Source organism: Aotus nancymaae, unplaced genomic scaffold (genome assembly GCF_030222135.1).
Source record: "Aotus nancymaae isolate 86718 unplaced genomic scaffold, 86718_ANA_hifiasm-v0.15.2.pri h1tg000051l, whole genome shotgun sequence".
Lineage (NCBI taxonomy): Eukaryota > Metazoa > Chordata > Mammalia > Primates > Aotidae > Aotus > Aotus nancymaae.
In genome coordinates, this window is record NW_026988465.1 from 3,607,738 (window position 1) to 3,627,875 (window position 20,138).

At 40.8% G+C, this 20,138-nt stretch overlaps 1 protein-coding gene across 2 annotated transcripts in view; it reads right to left on the reverse strand.

Moving 5' to 3' along the window:
- Positions 1-20,138, reverse strand: part of F13A1 (coagulation factor XIII A chain) — a 168,215-nt gene that overhangs the window by 54,090 nt on the left and 93,987 nt on the right. For both annotated transcript variants that reach the window (XM_064362957.1, XM_064362958.1), the window contains one exon: positions 17,307-17,445. In XM_064362957.1, coding sequence (XP_064219027.1) covers positions 17,307-17,445 — 139 coding nt within the window. The remainder of the gene's footprint in view (positions 1-17,306; positions 17,446-20,138) is intronic.

The window sequence follows — 20,138 nt, forward strand, 5'->3', positions numbered from 1 at the left end:
CTTTGGTGTTCATCAACGTGGGAGACTTCACCAGAACAGGCTTTTTTGCTTTGGGCTCTGCTATTTGTTTGCAGAACACCCCAGAACAAGCAAACATGCTCTCTTCACATCAGTACCTTAGGGTTTTGCCACTGTAAATTAGTCCAATGTGATATGACAAGACCAGAGAAATCGGATGTAAATTTACATTTTTGAATATGCTTGTTGTTTCACATGACACATTTAAGGTATATAGCTCCTTTTGTAGTTTTTATTTTTACTATTTAAGTTTGGAAATGGTGCCGAATTTTTGTATTTCTTTAATCAATGTGTTCTCTTCAGTGATATATATTGCAGAATGTACTGAGGTGTGTATTAAATATATTAATATTTATTACACTTACACATAAAAATGCAGATAAGAGGGGGTGAAAACTGCCTTTGCAATCTCTATAGCCTCTACAGACAGATTCTAAACAGCAAAATCTTGGTGTTGTGATGTACGGAAATGGAGAAGAGTATTAAACCATAGTTAAGAAAAGACAAAACCATTCTATCATAATTATCCCCAGTTTATAGGGGAGGAAGTTGAAACCGGGGAAGGTTAAGAACCTTGCTGAGGTCACACAGCTAGTTAGTGATAGAGCTCTGAAATCCATGCTCTTCAACACTGAGCTATGATATAGGTGAAGAGAAGATTGCGAAATCCTTTGATGTCAAATTAAACATTTGGGCTTTATTCTTAGGCCATAAAAAGCCATTGGAATAATTTAAGAAGAAGAGGTAAACTTGTAAATCTCTGTTCATGAAGATGGATGGAGAGACAAGGCTGGAGGTTCAACTGAGTCCTCCCTTGCTGCCCCCCACCCCTGAAGACTGCAGTGAAAGGCATCCAGGTAACCATCACCATGAAGAGGGAGAGGAGCTATTGGGAGGTACAACCCACAGGTTTAGGGAGATGTGAGGGACTTGGATGAGTTGGGGAAGACTTTTGCCTTTCCAAGGAGTATGATGGTTTTGTTTACCAAGACTGTGAATAATAAAGGAAGAAAAGAAAGTCTGTGTTGAGGCTGGTGGTGATGGGTGGGTGACCAGCCCAGTTCTGGACAGGATGAGCTTGAGTGCCTGTGAGAAATCCAGGAGGTGAGGTCTAAGAGGCATTTTTGTCTACACTTGTGATGCTCTGGATTGGATGAAGAGGAGGTTGCGGGAGGATTGGTGGGTGGTGGAGGAGGGTTGGGCAAAACCAGCTGACGAATGAATGAGGAGGGGGAAAAGAGGTAGGTTCTTCCTTAAGAGTGACCTAGAGGCTGGGCACAGTGGCTCACACCAGTAATTCCAGCATTTTAGGAGGCTGAGGCAGGAGAATTGCTTGAGCCCAGGAATTTGAGACCATCCTGGGAAACATGGTGAAAGCCCGTCTCAACTAACAATAACAAAAGTTGGTTGACCTGTAGTCTCAGCTACTTGAGGGGCTGAGGTGGAAGGATCACTTAAGCCCGGGAGGTCGAGGCTGCAGTGAGCCATGATTGTACCACTGCACTCCAGCCTGGAAGCCAGAGTGAGACCCTGTCTAAAAAAGAAAAAAAAAATGATCTAGGTTGTAAGAGAGAAGAAAAGATAGGACAGTGGCTAGCATGTAATTCAATGCATGGAAGGCTGTTTTGATTATTTTTAAATTAGAAGAGGCTGAGGCATGTTCATGGAGGAAGAACTGGTAGAGAAAGTGGGAGTAAAAGGGAACTCAAATATCAAGGCTGCAAGGCCAGGTGCGGTGGCTCACGCCTGTAATCTCAGCCCTTTGGGAGGCCAAGGCGGGTGGATCATGAGGTCAAGAGATCGAGACCATCCTGGACAACATGGTGAAACCCTGTCTCTACTTAAATACAAAAAATTAGCCTGGCATGGTGGCAAGCGCCTGTAGTCCCAGCTAGTTGAGAGGCTGAGGCAGGAGAATTGCTTGAACCCAGGAGGCGGAGGTTGCAGTGAGCTGAGATAGCGCCACTGCACTCCAGCCTGGCGCCTGGTGACAGAGTGAGACTCTTGCCTCAAAAACAAAAACAAAAACAAGAGGATGAGACTGAGAGCAACACCCTAGACAGGTGTAGGAAGCAAGGCAGGGTCTGCAGGGAGAGAGGGGTACAGATGTGGATCAGGGTGAAGATGTGGAGGTCTCGGAGCAGGAACATGGGATCAGTTCCCACCTGAAAGCTTCCATCTTTGCTTAAAAGCTGGAAGGAAGGTCACTGTGCATGATAGACAATGACTGTTAGCCTCTCTTCAGAACAGTGAAGGCTGCCCCATCAGGCAGAGGGACCCAGGGAAAAACAGCAATAAAACATTTGCAACCCTGGATCCTGTCCTGCTTCCTATACAACCTGAGGTGTTTAGCGACCCTGGCTTTCACTGCTACACCACCACCCTAGATTAATAGGCTCCAGAATAGCCTTATTTAAATTCAAATCTCCTTGGCAAGGTTAGCCTGGAACAAGATAAATATGCTTTGCACTTCAGATCTCAAGTAAAGACTTTTCTTTGAGGATAATATTTCTTTTCAAATGACCAGGATCTGGGGAAAAGTTTCTTTTCTCTCACTCTGACATCCAATTAGATACACGTGATCTCTCCTAGTTTCACTCATGGCTGAGATGTTATCTGTGTATTTAGGGTGGGATAGTTTCATAACAGGGTCAGGAACTTGCAGGCAGTGGGTGAGGTGGGGAGGAAGCAAATGTTTCCAGTGGGGCTGGGCCTCCATCAGTAGGTGGAAAGCTAATGGCAATGGCTCAGCTCCTAGCAGGCCATGAGCAGAGCGAGAGGGCGCTACCTCCACAGCCTTAGGGATCTCTTTCACTGTGCAATCCTCTCTACTCAGGAATGGCTAGGAGAATTGTATCCTCAGTCACCCATGCCTCTCGAGGTTCCCTTTGGCTGACGTTACACAATTCTATTTAAGCATGCTCAGTTTTATACCCCAAGTTCCTCCATGAACGGGGCTAATGTTTACAGACATTTCTTGTTTTTCTTTTTTTTTTCTTGAGACAGGGTCTCATTATGTTGCCCAGGCTGGTCTCGAACTCCTGGCCTCAAGTCATCCTCCTGCCCCAGTCTTCCAAAGTGCTGGGATTACAGGTGTGAACATTTTACAAAGATACTTAGCATTTGTGATGCAATTCACACGTGTCAGAGGATCTAAATTTTGATATACAGTGGTGTCATTTCCCTTTGGGTAGGAAAACTTCCTTTAGCATGTCTTCAATTTTTTTAAATGAATACATAGTAATTGTATATATTATGGGGTACAAAGTGATGATTTCATATATATACATATATGTGTGTATATATATATATACTTATGCATATATGATGATTTTATATATATATAAAAATCAAATTTATATATAAATCACATTGTGGGATAATTAAATTAAGCTAATACCATATCAACTACCTCCCATATTTTTTTTTGTGGTGAGAATGTTTGAAATTTACTCTCCTGGCAAGTTTGAAATATACAGTACATTATAATTAACTATAGTCACTATGTGGTATATTTGATCTCAAACACTTACTCCTTCTGTACAGACTTTTCCTAATTTCTTCTACTGACTCTCCAGGTTGGAAAATATCCACTGATTCCTGAAATGCTACTTTTTATTCTAAAGCTTATTTGTCTAGATCCATGATAGTTTTTCCCTCTTGACCTTGCAATTTCATCATGCATTTGTAGAGGGCTTGAATCCACTTTGGGGGCTCTGTTTGTCTCATTCTTCTCCACATCTCCAGCACTAGAGAGGGCCCAGCCATTAGGAGGTGTTCACTAAGTGTTGGCTAAATAAATCGTGAGGACATCTAGCAAGGAAGGACTTATTAAACCTTTGCTTATTTGTTCCTCTTTAAGATTCATGCTTTTCTGTTTTCTCAGAGTCTTCATTTGAAACTTGAGTTCTCACTATACAGTCAAAATGTACGGTGTCCTTTAAAGTAAAAAATTCTAAATCTCCAAAGTGATCTAGTTTTCTTATTGCCTCTTTCTATAGAAGCAGTATAGAAATTAAAATAAAGGCCTCATTTCATTGAGAGTTGTTTAAACAAGAAGAGAACAACCTTTTGGGAAGATAACGATGGAGATGACAAGTGAAGAACACATCTCTCTTTATGTTTCTTCCTGTATGTTCTGTGCAGTGACAGCTAGTAATTTTTAGAACTCCTCTCAAGGATGCTAATAATTCAGCAGTATTGGTACAAAGGACCACAGAATCTTCTCCAAAGACAGTGATTCACTAGAATAGCAGCACCCTCCCCTGCTGGAGGACCCTACATGGGACGTCATAGCATTGGTTTAGTTTATCTTGTGATTCAGTATATCTATGTGCTTTGAATTTGTGCACAGGAAATAATCACACACATGCAAAGGCAAGTGTGTTATGTAAGAATGTTCATCATAGTACAAGAAGGGGAAATTGGAAGCAGCCTAACTGTCCAATGTGTGAGCAAGTATTTTGAAACAGAATAGAATGCTACTCAGTCATAAAAATCCAGGTCTATATTAACCAGACAGGAAAGATGTCCATGGTATATTAGTGTTTCAAAATCATACAATGGAACAGAATTTTAAATGACTCCCACTACCCTTCCTTTTGTATTATTCCCTCCCCTGAGTGTAGGTGAAATCTATAAGCAGAATGAGATAGTACTCCTGTGACTATGTTACTTTATGTGTCAAGGAGGATTTTGCAGATGTAATTAAGTTTACTAATCTGTTGACTTTGAGTTAATTAAAAGGGAGATTATCACGTAGGTCTGACCATATCAGATGAGCCCTTTAAATCTCGGTCTGGATGTCAGAGACAGAACAAGTCAGGGATTCAAAGCAGCAGAGACATTCTCCTGCTGGCTTCAAAGAAGATAGAAGTGTGTATGAATTCTACAGCTGCAAGGAACTGAATTCTTTCAAGAACCTGAATGAGTTTGGAAGAGGAATCTGAGATTAGATGGAACAACAGTCCCAGCCAACACTGATTGCAGTTATCTGAGATCCTGAGCAGAGAACCCAGTTAACCTGTGCTCAAACTCGTGACACACAGAAACTGATGATAAGTTGTGTTGCTTTAAGCTGTTACGTTTGTGGTACTTAGCTATGCAGCAACAAAAACATGCATAGGATATACAAACAGACATATCACAAAAGGGTTAAGGAAATGTTACAAAGTTTCTGAGTAGTTAGAAAACAGATACTTCTTACTTTGGTATTTTTTTTGCAATATTTGAAATATTGTATAATAAATAGGTATTAGGTTCTCTCCAAAACACCAAGGACTATTTATTTATTTATTTACTTACTTAGTTTTACCAAAAACCAGTAGAGCACAGTAGTTCAAAATCTGCCTTGGTTCTGGCTAAGGTCATATCCAGAGGTATAGGAGCCCATGGGCTGGTGAAGAGCTAGACAGAGAACACAGCTGAGACCAACATGGGCTTCAGGGTGCTATGTGTTTGAAGAAAATAAAGTGGTTAATTTAAACAAGGAGTCCTTTACTGCCCTTAACTTGGCTAACTGCTTAAACACTCCACAGAGTCATTTCACTTACAGTCTGCCCAGAAAGTTTCAGAGAAAAGTAGTACTTAAAAGGAAAGAAAGAGATATGGGCTTGTAATTTTGTTTGTGCAGCTTTATTAGGGCTCAGGGGAGAGCACAAACAAGATCAAGAGAAAGCCCCAGAGGAGATGTCTTGGACCAACTTCAAGTGTAAACCAAGTGTTTGAATTCTTTTATAGCAAAAGTGGCAGGGAGTGAAAGAAAGGCACTGTCTATCCTGCAAATCATCTGTGTATTTGTAGCAGATGGGTGTAGCCCTTCTTCTCTGGTTCTGCTAATGTATTCTGAATACAGGCAACAATATTGTTGACAATAATGACAGCACATCCTGGGATTATGAAACTCTGGCCATTTCAGGGGCAGTGGGGATAGGATGGGATTGGAGTTGTTGGAAAGAAATGGGAATAATTTGGTGGACTCTGAGGCTTGTCTAACAAGACATTTCAAAGTGGAAATGAAAGCCTGGGCTGAGAAAAAAAAACTTGTCAGTTAGGAAATATAATGAAGGAAGATGACAGAAAGGAATTATTCAGAGGAAAGGAGGCATGCTGCAGGAATCTTTGATGGAGCTGGGAGCATGACACTATTTCAGAATGCAGCTGTTGATTGTTTGAGGCTGCTGGAGTGCTGAAACTAGCAAGGGCATTTTTTTGGATATTCACTGGCATCATGTCAAAGGCCAGCAGTCCAAGTCAGGTTGAGACCAGGACAGTGTCCCTGTCCTCTCTGAGGCTGGGCTGCTTCAGTTCCCTCTGGTGGGGAGTTACCTGAAGAAGCCCTGGGCAGGCAGTCATGAATGGCCTTATTTGCATAGCAATGCTATACTGGAGATAAATGGAGGGTGCCATGAGCATCCCAGCTCAGTAAAGGATGCTGTTATAGGAATCAATTGACCACCCAGAAAAAAGAAGAAATGAATGTGTTTATTCCTGCTTTTCCTATCAAGGCAAGGGCTTTTACAAGTCTCACTGAGAAGTCGAGGTTTAAGTACAATCTGCCATAGCACAAGAGAGCTTGATGGAGGGGGTTGCGATGTGGGTGCACTTGGAGAGGTGCTGTAACTCACACCATGAAACTATGAGGTGTATGTATAGTAGGCATGATAGTCAAAACCATTAATAAGTGCTCAGACACAGGCATGAACCAAATGGATGTTGCAACCAATAGGGAAGGACACCAACTCTAAATGTGGTTCTACCGGGCATGCTGGCTGAATACCAGTCCAGATATCCCCTCTCACATACACACTGCAGGAGTACTGAACGAGTTTCCAGCCACAGAGTCTTCTGGGAGTGTGTCCTTTCTTAGTCCTAAGAGTACAACCTTCCCACTCTCTTCCTAAGCTTCCAAGAACAGATTTCTTGGATATTTATCAAGAGAATTTTACAGTAGCTTTGTTAACAACAATTTTTAGAATATTAGAGGCTGGTTATCCAGGTTTCTGTTTTTCCCTCCTTTCATTTTTCCCCGTGGTGTGATTATGTGTTTTATTTTATTTTTCAGTGAAGTATCCCCAAATGGAACAGGAAGAGAATGAAACCAAATTTGGCAAAAATAAAACAAAAATTATAAAACACAAATAAAACAACAAAAATTAAAGTAAAAAGTGTTCGGAAAGTAGATAGCACCCCGTCATATACACCACATTTGCCATCATTGGTTAGCAGAAAGCCCTCTCTGAGCGCTGCTGGGTTCCCTCTGCTGGGTTCATTTTGAAAATGAAACCCTACTCCATTTCACCACTCTGGCATAGCAAGCTAGAAATTAATATCCTGACTGAAAATGAAGAAGGCACTGAATTTTGTGAGAATTTGTTTGTATAACTCTAATGTATAAAAAAGTTTTTACCATAAATTCCGGACAAGTGTCTCCATAACTACTGAAGAAGGTTAAAAAAATTCCAACCAATAGGCCCAGTAGGTACCAAAGTTACTGTTTTGCATTATAAAGCTATTTACGAATATGATATTCTACAGTTGATGGCTCTTATTTTTATAACGTGTTCCTAGAGGTATTATTAATTACATTACAAAAGGAATTAAATTACATTCAGTATTGCTTAGGTGGTGCCTACTTTATTAGTTTCTAATTATTTGAAAACTAGTAACCTTCAAATGGTATATATGATGACTCTTTTAGGCAAAAATTATGATTAACCAGAGCATGACTCCATTGCGATTTGGAGTGTTTTCTATGTGGTTTATTAAATGGGTCCCACTTTTTCCCCCCCTTTCTGCCTAATTTCCCTAGAAGTAATTACAATGATCTCTGATGTTGTACCCCCAAACTCCCCTTTGTTTACTCTCAAGTAAGACTTGAGTGGAATGAGGGCTTTAGGCACTCTTTGGAGACTTTCCAGCAGCAGGAATGGATGAGTGCCTGAGAGGAATGGGAGGAGAATCTAAGGCACTGATTTCTAACCTTCAAAGAGCAATGCCCCCGTTACTTTTTGAACAAATATTTTTAACATCCCTTCATTATGCTGAAACAAAATCCATAGATGGCTTTCTACATACATAGTTTCTAAAAGATCAATATCATGCCCTATAACGTATGGAAGACATGGAGAAATAAAAGGATATACGTACGATAATATGTGTTTCAGTAGATATACATCAGGAAGACTATACTAGATGCCAAAAATATTCTTACAAAATGTAAAGCACCTGAAGGGTATGGTAAGCCTCCATTTGGAAGCACTTGTGTAGGTTAAGAGTGGGCTCTGGGAAACATTTCCAGAATGGCAGAGTAAGGACCACTGGAAATCTGCTCCTCCATAGAGCAATGAGAACACTTGTAAATATGATCACAGCCGACTTTTCCAGAACTCTGGAAGTGAAGCAACAATCTGAGGGGCATTTATTCCAGAAAAAAAAAAAGCAGATAAATCTCAATCAGAAGAGTGAAGTAAGAAGAGTGACTTTGTGAAGTTTTAATTTGCCTTGTTCTCACTCCTCCTCCACAGCAGTCTCAAAAACCAGTAGCCTCAGTAGCTTTACAAACTTGCAGCCTAGAAACCAATGAAGGGGAGAAAATGAATACTCCAAAAGCTCCTTTTTTTTTTTCCCCAAATTGCCACTGTTTAACTTGCCTGGTGGCTCTCTGAAAAACTCCATTCTCAGGGCTTTTTTTTATTTTATCTGATTCACAGCTCATTCTGAATCAGCCCTATTCCTGTGATGCATTAAAATAAAAGGGCCAGACGCGGTGGCTCATTCCTGTAATGTCAGCACTTTGGGAGGCCGACTCGGGTGGATCACAAGGTCAGGAGATCGAGACCATTCTAGCTAACACGGTGAAACCCTATCTCTACTAAAAATATAAAAAATTAGCCAGGCGTGGTGGCACATGCCTGTAGTCCCAGCTACTCAGGAAGCTGAGGCAGGAGAACCGCTTGAACCCGGGAGGCGGAGGTAGTAGTGAGCTGAGATCATGCCACTGCACTCCAGCCTGGAGACAGAGTGAGACTCCCTCTCAAAATAAATAAATAAATAAATAAATAGAAGCAAATGTTTAACATCACAGTGTCTGAAGGGGCAATACCATTTGAGACTAAAAAAGGGCTACCCAAAAGACTTAGAAAGAAAAACCAGGGAATAAGATGCCCATAGGAGGCTTGGAAAAACTCTTGACATAGATGACCACAAACATGTGCAGGGCTGTGAGCATGCCCAAAACAAAAGCCCCAGGAAGGTCCTAATCTCTCATCTCTGGTTGATCTCGAGGCTTTGTCCACACAGGAAGTGAAGGCTAAAGAAGAATTGTAAACTGCGCGCTTGCGAATTAAAGACTTTCCCCAACAAACACACAAAGCTACTTGGCTAAACCTGGGAAGTTTTGGGCTCAAGGTACTTAAGGAAATCTCTGTTCAATTGTTATATGACCCCTGAGCTAACTCAGCTCACTTCAGTGGCCATACATGACAAGGAAAATAAACTTTACAGAATTAGTCCAAGAAGGTCACCGAGTAAACCACCAGCAGCAGCAGCAGCAAACATCAACAGTAGATGCTAGAGAACAGGAAATCTGATTTTAAGAGTTGCCACGTTATATTATTTTAAATGTCCAGTTTTCAACAAAAACCACAAGACACAGAAAGAAACAGAAAAGTATAGCTCATACACAGAAAAAAAAGCAGCCAAGAGAAATTGTTATTAAGAAAGTAAAGACACTAGACTTACAAGACAAAGATCTTAAATTAGCCATTAGAAATATGTTTAAAGAACTGAAGGGAAACCATGAGAATTATGTCTCATCAAATAGAAAATATGATGAAAAGACAGATATTACGAAAAGGAGCTAAATAGAAAATCTGGCACTGAAAAGTACAAGAACCAAAATGCAAAATTCACTAGTTTCAACAGTAGACTTAAGCAGGCAGAAAGAAGAATCAATGAACTTGAAGGCAGACAAATTGCAATCATCCAATTTGAATAACAGAAGAAAACAAAAACAACCAAAGCCCCGGAAAAAGGTGAGATGTTTCTGATACAGTTGATGAAGTATATTAACATTTTCCTAATAGGAGTCCCAGAAGAAGAGGAACGAGAGCAAGCAGCAGAAAGAATACTTGAAGAAACAATAGCCAAACATTTCCCAAATTCAATGAAAGATATCATTATATACATTGAAAAAGTTCAAAAACTCCAAGTAGGATAAACTTGAAGATAGCTACACTTAGACACATCATATCCAAACTGTCAAAAGCTGAAGACAAATAGAGAATCTCTTTTTTGCTTTTTATCTTTTTCAAATCTCACACCTGTGTGAGACAAAAAATCTCTAAGACAGCATGAACAAAATGATTTACCATGTGCAAGAGATCATCAGCAAAGTGAATTAAGTTTTCTCTCTTATTAGCTCTCTTATTTTTTCTCTCTTCTCCATTTCTATTTATACTTCATACATATATAAAAAGTTAACTCAAAATGAATCCCAGACCTATATGTAAGATCTAAGACTGTAAAACTCTTAGAGCAAAACAGGGAAGCAAATCTTTATGACCTTGGATCAGGTTATGGTTTCTTAGATATAACACCAAATGTATAAGAAACCAAATAAATAATAGAAAAGTTGAATTTTATAAAAATTAATGTCTTTAGTGCTTCAAAGGACACCATTAAGAAAATGAAAAGAGAGCCCAAAGATGATAGAAAATATTTACAAATCACATATATGATAAAGCGCTTATATGCAGAACATATAAAGAATAGTCACAATTCAACAATACAAAAGCAGGTCACTTTAAAAATGGAACAAAAATTTGAATAACCATTTGCCAAAGAAGAGACACAAATGGCCAAGAAAAACATAAAAAGATGTTCAACGTCATTGGTCATTAGAGAAATGAAAATTAAACCCACAATAAAATACCACTTCATACCCACTAGGATGGCTATAATAATAATTTTAAAAAACAGAAAAGTTTTTGGCAAGGATATGAAGTTGGAACTTTTGTGTATTGCTGATGGAAATATAAAATGGAGTAGCTACTTTGGAAGACAGTTTGGCAGTTCATCCAAAAAAAACCTTAAACATACAGTTATCACACAACCCAGAAATTCCACTCTAAATATATACCCATGAGAAATAAAAACATATGTTCACATAAAATCTTTTACCTGAATGTTCATAACAACATTATTCGTGAAAGCCAAAAGTGGAAACAACCCAAATGTACAAATGATGAATGGATAAATAAAATCTGGTTTATCCACACAATGAAATATTATTCATCAGTAAAAGGGAATGAAGTACTAATACATGCTACAACATGGATGAACCCTGAACATATTACACTAAGTGAAGGAAGCCGGACACAAAAGGTCACATATTACATGATTCCATTTATAGGAAATGATCAGAACAGGCAAATCCATAGAGAGAGAAAGTAGATTAGTGTTTGCCAGAGTTGTAAAAATGGGGAGTGACTGCCAATGGGTATGGCAGAGAAGAGGGAAAATGTTTGGGAATCTGATGATAATGATGGTTGCACAAGACCACAAATATACTAAAAATGATCTAGTGCCATGGCTCATGCCTGGGAGGCTGAGGCAGGGGAATCTTCTGAGGCCAAGAGTTCAAGACCAGCCTGGGCAACATAGTGAGCTCTTGTCTCTTACCAAAAAAAGAAAGCCTCCTATGCACTTTGGGAGGCTGAGATGGGAGAATCTCCTGAGGCCAGGAGTTCAAGAACAGTCTGGGCAACATAGAGAACTCTTGTCTTTTACCACCCCAAAAAAGAAATTAAAAATTAGCCAGCTGTGGTAGTATGTGCCTGTAGTCCCAGCTGCTAGGGAAGCTAAGGTGGGCAGATTGCGTGAGCCTGAGAGGTCGAGACTGCAGTGAGTCATGATCTTGCCATTGCAATCCAGCTTAGGTGACAGACACGCTGTCTCAAAATAATAGTAATACATACATAAAAATATACTGAAAGTTACTGAATTATGTACTTTAAGAGAGGGAATTTTATAGTATGTGAATTATACTTTAATAAAGATGTTTATTTTTATTTGTTTATTTTTGAGACCAAGTCTCATTCTGTTACCCAAGCTGGAGGAGGGCAGTGGTATGATCTCGGCTCACTGCAACCTCTGTCTCCCATGTTCAAGTGATTCTCCTGCCTCAGCCTCCCAAGTAGCTGGCATTACAGGCATGCACCACCACATCCAGCTATTTTTTGTTGTTGCTGTATTTTTAGTAGAGATAAGGTATCACCATGTTGGCCAGGCTGGTCTCAAACTCCTGATCTCAAGTGATCCTCCTGCACTGGCCTCCCAAAATGTTGGGATTCCAAATGTGAGCCACCATGCTTGGCCAATAAGAATGTTATTTTAAAAAGAGTGGGCTCTGGGGTCAGCCTCCTTGGGTTTGTAATTCAGGTTCTGCCGTTTATTGGCTGGGACCTTGATTAAGTTACTATGCCAATTACCTTAACATGCTGTTAAGAGGTTGAACTAAATTAATACATGTCAGCACTTAAGTCAGGACCTAATGCAAAAAAAAGTATTTTGTAAACGTGAGTTACTTTACTCTTTGAAGGTGGCAAATAACTTTTTTTTCCAAGACTATTGTGTGCCTTCAGTGTATATTCTTAGTCCTCTAATGATAAAGCTCATGGTCTAACTCCACGTGATTTGCCTAAAACCAATTTTGAATGGCCAGAAATATGGTTAACAGGAAAATGTTTGAAAACAAACATCTTCAATAACTGTACAGAACTGGCAACTGTGATGCATCGTAGGATAATTTTACAAATGCTTAAGCATCTTAAGCAATGTGATCTATATTCAGAATTTTTCTTCTACACTATTTTATTTGGAATTCATTTTTAGATCATTCTGTTTTGCAGACAGTGATTAAAATTGAAGATAATTTCACAATATAAAAGTCCAACTAGATGAGTGATAGAGAACATCTAAAATAATGTAAAGGAAGAATAGTCTCAATTTCAAAAATGCACCTACAATGTATAAAACACCATATGAGTACTGAGGACAAAATGAGAATTAGGTTAGGGCAGTCCCAGGTGTGAAAACTGGTTAATTTCTGCTGGAAAAATGTGCTTTGAAAAAGCTTTGTTTATAGATTAAGACCACCCATTGCCGCATGGAGTTTTTATGCATTAAAATTTTTTTCCAGCCAATTCCGTTTATTCAGTGCTTGCTCTATGCCCTGCACACTGTTACATGCTGACAAAACAACAAAAACATAATAGATCAAACACTGCTCCCCTGTGTGTGGGTGCATTCTGGTGGGGAAAAACCAAGAGGAGGACACTGACCCTCACCCAGAATCATCCAGTCAGACCACACTGACTCCAGCAAAAGAACACAGGGAGGCATCTTCATTTAGAAGGAGCAAAGCCTTTCATTGAAAAACCTTTCATGATCCTAATAAGTGCCACCATCTCTGTCTTTTAAAATTGTTTCCATTTTGACTGTGACCTTTGTATAACGAGGTGATCAAACTGAGCTCTTCTAAGGCGAGGCCAAACCGTTGCTGTCCCCCTGCCCCTCTGAGTAGCCCTGACTCCCGCCTCACTGAGCCCTCATATTTCTATTTGCTGTTGAACTGCAGCTAAACATTGAGCAAGCGTCTTCATTAAACTGTCCACAGTGATTCATAGCTGTCTATCCCCAAGAGGTTACACATAATTCAGAACTCATCAGCACGCTGGGGACAGGCGGCCGAAATTGCTCCTTCCACGATCTACTACTTGGCATTTTCCCACTTGGGGTTTCATTTGCTACCCTGGGATCTAATGACTCTGGCCTGCTGTGCCCTTCTGAGGATCCTGAGTCCCCAGCCCTCTTGTGAACAGCTAAGGAGCCTGGACCATGGCTTCTGTTGGCATCAACAGTGGGGCCGCCCTATGCAAAACTGCAGCCCCTCTGAGGTGAGGCTCTCTCTTGGAGGGGAACATCCATCATTCAGGGGACCTAAGGTGACAAACCAGGAAGCAGTCTGTCCTTGAGGGTCTGCAGAAATAAGGGGAGAAGGGTCACAGCAAGAGACAGAGCCAAACTTGTCACTTCTGGCTCTGGAGTGCGGCGAGCGGAATACACCTCTCACACACTCTTGAGCTCTTCCTCTGAGCCTCCCTACTGGCTGATTCTGGTTTTGGCAGACTGGTATTTGGCTGAGTCATGGAGAAGAGGACACCTTGAGTCATTGAGACCTAACTGGACAAATTGATTGATCACAAACTGTGGATCCTTGGGACCTGAGTGTTGAAGAGGAAATAGATGGTGAAGGACGAGAGATCGTTCTCAGATCTCCTTTACTTGGAGAGGAGAGGGGCCCCAGCCACACCAACCAGGAGCAGGGAAGACAGTCTGGGGTGGGTGTGTTTGACCAGGCCTGCGGAGGGAGGTAAGTGTGAGGCCAATGGCTCGTGAGACCCTTGCTAGGAAATCCATCAGGCCACATGTTGCCAGCCTACACTGTACTGACCTCACAGACGTCAGTTGATGCCTAGCAAATCATTCCCACCCCCACCTCAGCCTCTGTTTCACCTCCATGCCCCACCCTCACACTTCTAAACCAGCCCCACTGCTCAGACAGCCCCCACTTCTTACCAGTGACCAATACTAACTGAATCAGCCTCAGGCCTACCTCTATGGTAAGCACTCTCCCTGGATGACCCAATTTAATCATGATAGCCACCCCATCCGGAAATGGTAACTACTAAGATTATTTTCATTCTACTGATGAGGAAACTGAAGCTCAGAGAGGTGAAGTCATTTTCTCAAAGCCACACAGCAGGTAGCTGCCCAAGCCAGAGCCTGACGTAGGGATGTGGCTGTTGTGATCATGCACTGGCTGACATGTCTGGAACAGCCTGCACCAGCCTCCTTAACCCAGGAGGGTCTCAGTCATACTTTTGTTTTCCTGGACCACCTATAACTTTCAAAGTATTTGCACTTCATGGGTGTTTGCACTGGTGAGGTCAAGTTCTGCTTTTTTTTTTTTTAAAAAGAAATACCCTAAAGTAACAGAAATAGCGCAGTCATCTTAGGACACTGGGCATCCCTCTTTTTCTGATAGCTTCGATGTACTCAGGTCGATGGCAACATATTGCCTCCAAGAAATTCCAGCTGTGTGACTAATAATGAAGGCAATAATAGCAGCTAACATTCATTAGGCACCTGTTATGCTCGGCTCTGCGCTGAGTGAGGCAGGGAATATTGTTCTCTCTGCTTTAGAGGAGAAAAGAGGCACAGAGAGGTTGTGCCTTGCCCAAGGTCACACAGCTTGGGGAGTAGCAGAGCCAAGCCTTGGCCTTGGATCTCACTGAGACCTTTAATCCCTGTGCTCCATGGTCGGCGCATGTCCTGAGTTGTGCTGGCCTCAGCCCTGCAGTCAGTCAGAGCATTTGATCAGGCATCATTCATTGAAAACCTACTACAAGCCAGGCAAAGGGAGGGAATAGGAGTCTTGGGCAGTGGTCTACAGTGGAGGGTGGCTCAGGGTCCCAGGCCAGGAAGCACAGCCCCAGGGTGATAGGATATTTGAGTAAGGCAACAAAGGAACAAATGGTGCAAGGGAAAGGGGAAGGAATTTGGAGAAGGAACCTGAAAGAGGACAGGATTACCCAGAGCAAGATCTAGCAGCTTCACGATCTCATATTAATTCTGTTTAGGGCCTTGGGGGTTATTTGTTGGAGTGCCCCATGGGAATTTATTTGATGATGGGAGGTATTTGAATCAAGGAGCTGGGAAGGATAACTTTGAACTGCATTTAGCTGCTAAAGGCATTGTGTACCCGCGTGCGTGCGTGTGTGTATGTGTGTGTGTGTGTAAGGAAGAGATATGGAGAATGCCAAATAACTATCCTTTTGCCATTTTTAACAATCACAATGAGTTTTCGGGGTGCCTATTTTGGTCTGTTTTTGTCATCCCATGTACATGTATGGCTGCTATATTATAATGCTGCAGGCTTAAAGAATGCTTTGCATTTCTGTTCAGTTTACAGAGACAAGGTTTTGTCTTACACGTACCCTTCAGCTTACTGTGGCTCAGCTCATTCCCTTCCAATGAACTGTACTATTTTTAATTCATGGTAGCACTTTACTACTCATTTAGCAATTTCCTTTTAACATTCCCCAATGAATGTTTGCCCCTACTAGTGAGTTAATACTGCTCCTACAGCTGTGACCCATTCCTGTAACATGAGGAAGTTCAGGCACTTCTAACTTTTCATTTTGCTTAAAATGAACTTATAACTTCCTACCATCCACATTTGGATGCTTTTATAATAGATGTTTTAGCTTTATTATTTGTGTGTGAGACTCATTTTGGGCTTGGAAATTCTACCTAGCTCAATGCCTGACCACAGAGGAAATTATGCCCGAATTTCCTCTCACACAGACCTTGATAAAAATTGTATTTAAACTTAGGATTTTTTTTTCCTTTCTTTTTAGTGTATTGATTTGACTTGGGGGGTCTCAAGGACCAGTGGAATTTCTCTAGGATCTTAAGCTTCCTCTAGCCAGCTTGTGATAAAGCTGCTCAGAGCAGTGAGAGAACCCCACGGTTGGTATTTGGAAACAATTTCAGCTTTACTCTCATTTCTGTATCTCAATGAAAGGGGACAATATAATCAAGGAGAATCTCATCTTTACATTCAAAAAGCAATCCTATTCCGATGAAGTTATTTAAAAGACTGTGGTTAAGGGTCAGAAGCACTTGGGTTTATTCCTAGTTCACCAGATGTATGACCTTGAGCAACCCTTTTTGGGCCTCAGTTTCCTCATCTGTAAATGGGGATATTAATAACATCCAACTAAAAAGGATTGGATAAGATCATGCACACACAAAGACTGGTGCATAGTAAGTGCTTAATAAATGTTAGCTATGTTACTCCTAGGGCACTGACCCAGAGAACGATTCGCTCCAATACTTCTGCTATTAACTGTAATATTAATATATCAAGATAGAGAGGAACTAGTAAAGGCATATGCAGTAGCTAAAATCATGACCTTTTTCTGATGGTTGCTATTATAAGGAATGATTGATTTTTATCACTAGGAACCCAAACTGCCTCTTCAGTAACATTTCTAATTCATTTATTAAAACATTCTTTGGCAATCAGACTTTTCTGCCTATGCTATTGAAAGGTCCTCAGAATAGAACAGAGAGAAACATCAGATCGAGTCTATCTTGTGGTAAATGTGTAACATTACTATAATGTGATATCAGCCAATGTCGCTGTCAATCAAACTTACCACACGGAATCCTTGGTGAGTGTGGAATTCACATTCCCATCTTCTTCCAGGAAGATGTCCATTTGCAAATTGGCATCATTATCGTGGGCGGAGAAATAATTGGTAACAACTCTTGCTGGTATTCCAAGACATCGTAAAACTACAGGAAAGGACAGACCATAGCTAAACACATCACCAGCATTTAATAAACACAGAGTGATTAAACCCATTCTCATAGGGGACTTTCTTCATGACCAACGTGAAAAGCCCTTTGAACATGTTGTCCTCAAATGTTCCATGCTGGAAAAGGGGGTGGTGGAGAGAAATCTTGCTGTGTGATCCTTCAGAACTGTAGCTGGCGTCAAATGAAGCCAGCTAGAGTAGAAACCCAACAGGGTTCTAATTGTTTTGTTGCTAAGCATATGATCATCAATGTAGTGTTATTTTAGTCCGGTGAATGGGACTATGTTTCTGAAAATACAATTTCACGAACCCACTAATAGGAAGTTAGGAATTTACAGAGCAGGTCCTTGATGGAGTTTGCTCTCCTGGCCAGAATTTGCTCTTGTGACATGCATTGGAGGGTGACACCACAGATTCATTTTAATTGTTAGGTAATAAATTACTTGGATACCTTTCTTGCCATATGTACCCATTGATTAAATTTAATCCAAATGCCCTCCCTGGCTCCCAGGACGCCAGACATCAGGGCTCATTGAAAATAATTCGGCTGACAATTTTAAGATTAATGACTTGGCTTGCCTTTTTATTTTCTCCTTCAGAATGGTTTAGCATTTTTAACCAAAGACTACCCACCTCCTTCAACAGAACAACCTTGGAAGTCCAAACTGGAGTCTGGTAGAGACTCAAGGGTCCCCCTCCTTAAAGGACTTGATCTTAATGCCCCAAACAACAGGGGCAGCTGCCACGGGTCTCCCATTCCCATCTTCCTCTCTTGATTTGCAGCCCTATTCACCTGGGGTCTTACCAATAAAACGATTGCCACTTTCATTCTGTTTCTGACTGAACATTAATTCACATTATCCAGAACACATCTTGGTCAAGAGTCTGCCTTACTCGTAATTTCAAGAAAGTGAGGCTTGACATTACGGCACCTGTTCCTCCCTCCCCATTTCCATCTTCAGGTTTACTCTCACTGTTTCCCCACAGTGTGTTTCTGCCTTTTTCTTAATTTCCACCAAAGTTTGCTTTCTAGCATAGATTGGATAACCTTTTTATGCCAAAGACAGGAATGGATGTAAGGTTTTCACTCTTGTTGCCCAGGCTGGAGTGCAAAGGTGTGATCTCGGCTCACTGCAACTTCCATCTCCTGGGTTCAAGTGATTCTCCTGCCTCAGTCTCCCGAGTAGCTGGGATTACAGGTGGCAGCCACCACATCCAGCTAATTTTTTTTTTTTTTTTTAGTAGAGACAGGGTTTCACTATGTTGGTCAGGCTAGTCTCGAACTCCAGACATGAGATTATCCACCCACCTCGGCCTCCCAAAGTGCTGGGATTACCGGCATGAGCCACTGCACCTGGCCAGTGTTCACTGTTTTATCTGACTGTGAGCATGAAGGAATTACACTGGATAGTGAAATTGTAGGCATAGGGAGGACTTGGGTCCTTTCTGTCTTCCTAAAATAATTTCACAAGAGTGGTTGCTGCCTCTGTTGGGCATCTTCTACCTAGTCTTGATTTGGGAGTCTTGAGGGAGCGGGACGACCTCCAACCTTTAACCTACTATGAAGTACAGGCTTCTATCTGGAACTTCAGAGACCAGTGCTTCTGGGGGATTACACTTTTGATTTTTATTGCTCCCAAGAAATATATATTCCTTCTGCCCTGGGCTATATTAAAATGGCTAAGAAAATAATCTTATCCAGTTTGATGCTATGGGAAAACACACAAACAAACAAAAATCTCACGACTCAGTTTTTTTACTTAGACTGTTGTGATTTTGAGGTAAAACAACTAGGTTTTGTAATCATTTTTTAAAATGGCTTCCCTCCAGCCGCCAGCCCCTCCCTTTGTTTTTGATTTAAAAAATGTTAACCAGGTAAAACATTCTTTATTAATGAGCAGGCAGAAAGGACACCCCAACTTGAGCTTAATGTTTTTCCAAGGCTATAGAAATGGCTTGTGAATGAAAATCATTACCAATGATGAAGACATACCGAAACAAATGTATTTTTAAAAATAAGCACTGAATTAATTGTGATATTGTCTGGGTCTAGAGAGGCAAATGCCACTTTGAAAAATGATGCATGACACTGGAGAGAATAATTCTGTTCTCATATGCTTTCCTCTACAGATTGGATGTTGGGGGGGATTAAAAGCCAGAGGGGAAACTGGAGAGGGAAGGACTGTTCATTACGTTCTGATCTCTAATTGCTCAGGGCATTGAGACACGTGTAAAAATGAATACGAGACCACCTGCTATAATACCTTCCATAACTGGGATAAAAATTTAGTGCATATATTTATGAAATTCTCAATAATAAACATATACGCATATTTATACAACTTCTCAGTAACAAATAAGCAGTTTATATCTTTCCTTATTTATTATTTTAGTTTTTACTGTTTTAGTTTTTTTTAAATGTGTTGGCTGAAAAGAAAACAGCTTTTTTCCCTATATTCTTACTGTAACCCTCTATTTCTTCAGGTATTAAATGATGGATTACACAGGAAATAGTCTATCATTCTTTCTAAAAAGATTCTGCAGTCAAAGAGAAACCAGGAGCATATTTGGCCCACTACAATTTAATTACGTATTGCCTACATCCCAGAACACTCACACATGAATTCCATAGTGCCAACAGAGCCTGCTATGTCTCTCTTAGGTTATAGA